The sequence below is a fragment of the Crocuta crocuta genome, unplaced genomic scaffold (genome assembly GCF_008692635.1).
Source record: "Crocuta crocuta isolate KB4526 unplaced genomic scaffold, BGI_CrCroc_1.0 scaffold978, whole genome shotgun sequence".
Lineage (NCBI taxonomy): Eukaryota > Metazoa > Chordata > Mammalia > Carnivora > Hyaenidae > Crocuta > Crocuta crocuta.
The window spans coordinates 399,901-401,392 of NW_027530876.1; the positions used below are offsets into that span (position 1 = coordinate 399,901).

At 62.0% G+C, this 1,492-nt stretch overlaps 1 protein-coding gene across 1 annotated transcript in view; it reads left to right on the forward strand.

Annotated features, from left to right (window-relative positions):
* The window catches only part of ABCD1 (ATP binding cassette subfamily D member 1), an 18,791-nt gene that overhangs the window by 14,068 nt on the left and 3,231 nt on the right, over positions 1 to 1,492 (forward strand). The window contains exon 7 of the mRNA XM_077769603.1: positions 1,054 to 1,199. Within this exon, the coding sequence (XP_077625729.1) occupies positions 1,054 to 1,199 (146 nt within the window). The remainder of the gene's footprint in view (positions 1 to 1,053; positions 1,200 to 1,492) is intronic.

The following is a 1,492-nucleotide window of genomic DNA, read 5'->3' on the forward strand; positions in this document are numbered from 1 at the left end:
TCTCTGTGTGCATGTGTCTGTGTCTGAATGTCCCCATTTGATAGGGATACCTGTCACGTGGAATTCGGGGCCCACCCCACTCTAGAATGACCTCACCTAAATTTAATTGATTATATTTGCAAAGACTCTATTTCCCAATAAGGTCATATTCTGAATGAGGTCTTGGGGGTTAGGACTCTAGTATATGCAATCGGACGGACACCACTCAACCCACGACACCATCACACTCAGGCAGCCTGGGGACTACGTGTGTCACAGGCGAGCAGTGCTGCCCTTAGTCATACTCTGGGAGAGCAGACAACTTAATGCGGCCTCGGACGGGGGTCAGGGTGTAGGTTGAGAGCGGTGCCCAGGTGCCTTGGCTTCATGCTCCGTGCTCTCCCTTGCCTCCCAAGGACAGTGGTCTCCCTGCCACTTGACCCCCTCCTTCCTGCACACCCCACACACACACCCCCTGCCCACAAAAGGCATTTTTGTCAGACCAGCAGGCATCTTGGAATCGGCTAACCAGGGAGCCTGAGGCCTTGACGCTGAGGCCAGGGGTCACAGAGGGATCTCCCCAGCAGCCTAGGACCCTAGGGGACAGTAGTGAGAGGGCCACGGGGGCGGGAGGGCTGGCCAGGCGTTAGGAACAGAGTTGGGAGTTTGTACCGTCCACCTAGAACTCAAAGGAAAGTGCCTTTCCCAGGACAGGCCCTCGTGGGAAAACGAGGGACAGCGACCCTACTGGGAGAGCAAGCACACTGGGACTCCTAGTGAGGTGGGACGGCATGGCGGAGAGGGCGACGCAGGCTTGCCAGGGCCTTCCTCACGCTGGCCCCATGCTCTCTGGCACTTGTCAGGGGCTTAGGGGACAGGCTGGGGCCCAAAACAGGCGTCCGGTTAGGGCTCTGGATGCTGACCTTCATGCCTCGGGCCCTGCCGCCCCTCAGCAAGAGATTGAGAGTGGCCTAGCAGCCTGGGCACGTACCTGAGTGTGGCCACAGTCGGGAGGAGGGAGGGCACCGCGGCCCCACCTCTGCCGGGCCCCACGCGCCGCCGCTGTCCCCACAGGTGGAAGAAGGCATGCACCTGCTCATCACGGGCCCCAACGGCTGCGGCAAGAGCTCTCTGTTCCGGATCCTTGGGGGGCTGTGGCCCGCATACAGTGGCGTGCTGTACAAGCCCCCGCCCCAGCGCATGTTCTACATCCCTCAGAGGTGAGGGGGGAAGGGGGCCCCGCGCCCAGCTCTGCCCCCGCGCCCTCCCTCCTGTGGAACCTGCCGCCCAGGAGGCAGCAGAGCCTGGTGCGTCAGGAGAGGATGGCAGGATCCTGCCCCCAGAGTCAGAGGGGGTGACAGCGCCTCCACCTGCCATCCTGCCCTCGCCCGCCACGTGACGTGTGTGCGCACAGCAATGGGGGCCACCGTGTGTGTGTCTGTGACCGTGTGGCACGTGCCATGCGTGAGTGGCTGTGTGCCTGCGCACGTGTGCGAGTGTGCCTGCTTTGTGA